Source organism: Cyprinodon variegatus, unplaced genomic scaffold (assembly GCF_000732505.1).
Source record: "Cyprinodon variegatus isolate N-32 unplaced genomic scaffold, C_variegatus-1.0 Scaffold1771, whole genome shotgun sequence".
NCBI lineage: Eukaryota > Metazoa > Chordata > Actinopteri > Cyprinodontiformes > Cyprinodontidae > Cyprinodon > Cyprinodon variegatus.
The window spans coordinates 3041-5895 of NW_015152224.1; the positions used below are offsets into that span (position 1 = coordinate 3041).

A 2855-nucleotide genomic window follows, 5' to 3' on the forward strand; every position below is an offset into this window, starting at 1 on the left:
AAGGATGAACCAGATTAAGGGCCGGCCCTTAAAAAGGGCCACTTGCCCTAACCCGTTGGGGTAAAGGCAAGTGGACCGATCAGCCCTTAGTGAGTCCTGATCAGTTAGACTGGTTGGCTGCATCTTTGTCACATTTATAGAAATTAAAGAGTAAGAAAAAAAAGTTTTATTGATTCCAAAAGGGACGGTACTTTTTGAAAATTTTTAAAAGGGTAAATGTTTGATTTCATGTCAACCTGCGCCACAGCGCTAGCCATGCACATGTGCTACAATGTGTCATCACTAACATAGCAAAGACTGCTTTACATTTCCAGTAGAGGAATAGGGCGTCTCATTTTGAATACCACAACACAGTGTAGAGAGCTGAGGCTATAACATCAACAGGAAGTGCCAAAGATTTTTAAAAATGCTTTGAAACAGAATTTTTTTATAAGAAGAAGAAATCTAGGACTGAGTAACTGCCATTGATGTTTTGGACAGATTTAGCCTCTGTTCGAATTCATGGGATGCGTCCTAAGAAGGCCAGATTCGTTGGGCCGATTACATCATAGCACGGCACTGAGATCTGGTCGGATTCCAAGACTCCTCGTTATGCGGCCTACAAATGCGTCCTTCTTTTTGTCCGATTTGAAGGATGGGTCCGTTGTATCCTCGCTATCCTTGGTTATCCCAGGATTCATTGCTAGACTAAGCAAGCTGGCTGCTCCATGATCAGAGGAAATGGTACTTGGCGCCAAACAGTGGTGAATATTGGAAGCTCAGTTTAATATAATACAATTATGTGAATAGTTCCGTCTGAAATGAATGAAAATAGTTATTTTAAATTATTATTGAGTCAGATATGTGGCAGGTAGTGTTTGATTTATCTAAATGTTTTGATCTATTGCTTTTTAAATGGGTTTGGCTTTAATTTAAGGACAGATTCTAATATATCTGCAGTGTGGGGACTATAAATCTAAGGATGTTTATTTTTTAATTGCTATTTTGCACAATTTGCTTAACTAAGTACTTTTTGTTGTTGAACAAAAGAGATTTTGCAGGTACATTTTTCTACATACATTGTTTACATTTACTTAAATCTTTATACCCCTTTTACAGATTAGAATAGAATAGAAAATCTCTTTATTGTCCCACAAAGTCCAACAAAATTTACAGCAGCAAGAAGATTATTGAAAAAAATGGTNTGGAAGTGAATCTCTGAGTACCTGGAGCCAAGCACCTGTAATTGTTTGTGAGGGTGCACTTGTGCATGTAAAGTTTATCCATAGAAAAAAAAAAAAAAGCTCAATAGTGGTTGTGGAGAGCTGAAGAGGCACACCCCCCAGAGCACCGAGTCCAGCGCCAGGAGACCCAAAGCCCCAGGCGCCCAAAGGGACCCCAAGAGCGAATTCACCAAGGAGGGGCCAGCCCTGGAAATCAGACCCCCACCAAGGGAGGAGGAGAGACAGCCACGAAGAAGCCCCCCAGCCAACCCCATGCCGGCACCCCGGGGAGCCGCGGGGATGAGTCCACTGGCTCCGCCGGCAGCCGGCCACCCCTCAGTAGGGCCGGGCACTGGACACCGGCACCTCCACGGCACCGAACGAAACGCCCAGCCAGGGCCCACGCGCATCTGCCACGAACCAGCCGCGAGTGCCGCGTAACCCCCCCAAAAAGCCCCCCAGGCCAAAAGCGCAGCCCCACCCCACCAAGACCGATGCCAACAGCGCGCAACGCAAAACACAGCGCACAGAAACAACCAAAGAGCAGAAAAGCCACCCGGCGCCCGACTGCAAGAAGAGCAGACCACAGCCGGCACAACCACCCCCCCCCCAGCAGCCCGCGGGCAGTACAAAGCCAGAGTGGAGCCAAAGCAGCTCCGCCGGCCCAGCCCCCCGACGCGCGCCGGTCGGAGCTACTCCACCCACCCAACAGCAGGGCCGGGCCCCCAAACGACACCCCCCCCACACCATTCCTAAAACACCAATTTTGAAGAAGAAGAAAGCCACACAACACAGAAAAGCACAAATTCTGAGCCCCATTCCCCCGCTCACACCCCCCCTCCCACAAAACAAAAATCCCCCTCATTGAAGAAGAGCAGCCGAAAACAAGTCAGTGTCCAACACCCACCCAAAAAAATCAACATGCCTGCCCTCCCAGGAGACAAACAAGCCGCCGAACGGGAACCCCACCGACAGCGCACCGCCGGCACGTGGGGGTCTGAGCGGCCCCGACAGAAACAACACCAGAAGGCCGACATGGACGAACCAACGGCACCAACCAAGCCCCCAGGCGGATTCCCCCACCAAAAAACACAACAAAACCACTCCACTCCCACCGATCACAGCAAACACAGCCGCAACGCAAAACAAAGGACAGAGCAGCAAAGCCACCCCAGCCGCGCGTCAGAATCCGGCACAAGCAGCAAAAACAAAGCAGCACGACCCACCACGCCCCGGCCCTGCACCGCCCACGGGCCGCCGAGAGGAGGATGGCCACACCGGTCGTGGAACCGCCCCAAACCCCGAACCACCCGCCCCCCCGCAACCAAACACCAAGCAACCCTAACCCTCCACTTCCAAACCGCCCCCGCGCATGATGCACCGCACTGCGCACCACCGGCACCCGTCCCAACTAAGCGAAGCCACACCCCGACTCAGGGGTTATCCCAAAGGGGCCCTACGACGCCCGCAACCAGCCCACAACCACCAAAACCCGGCACCAATACACGAGGCACGCCCCGACACCCTGCAGAACCGAAGCACCCGGCACCACAAAAGAACCGATGCCCAGCGCCCAGCCCCACCCAGCAGCAGCACAGCTTCCATCCAGCAACAGACCCCAGGGCTAGACCCGCCAGCTAACCCACTCCGAGC

General features: G+C 52.0%; 1 protein-coding gene across 1 annotated transcript; it reads left to right on the forward strand.

Moving 5' to 3' along the window:
* Positions 1-1475: 1475 nt before the first annotated feature.
* Positions 1476-2843, forward strand: LOC107104509 (basic salivary proline-rich protein 4-like). Its single transcript, XM_015404515.1, has 2 exons — positions 1476-1632; positions 2140-2843. The coding sequence occupies exons 1-2, from the start codon at positions 1476-1478 to the stop codon at positions 2841-2843; spliced, it is 861 nt and encodes a 286-aa protein (XP_015260001.1).
* The last annotated feature ends 12 nt before the right edge of the window (positions 2844-2855 follow it).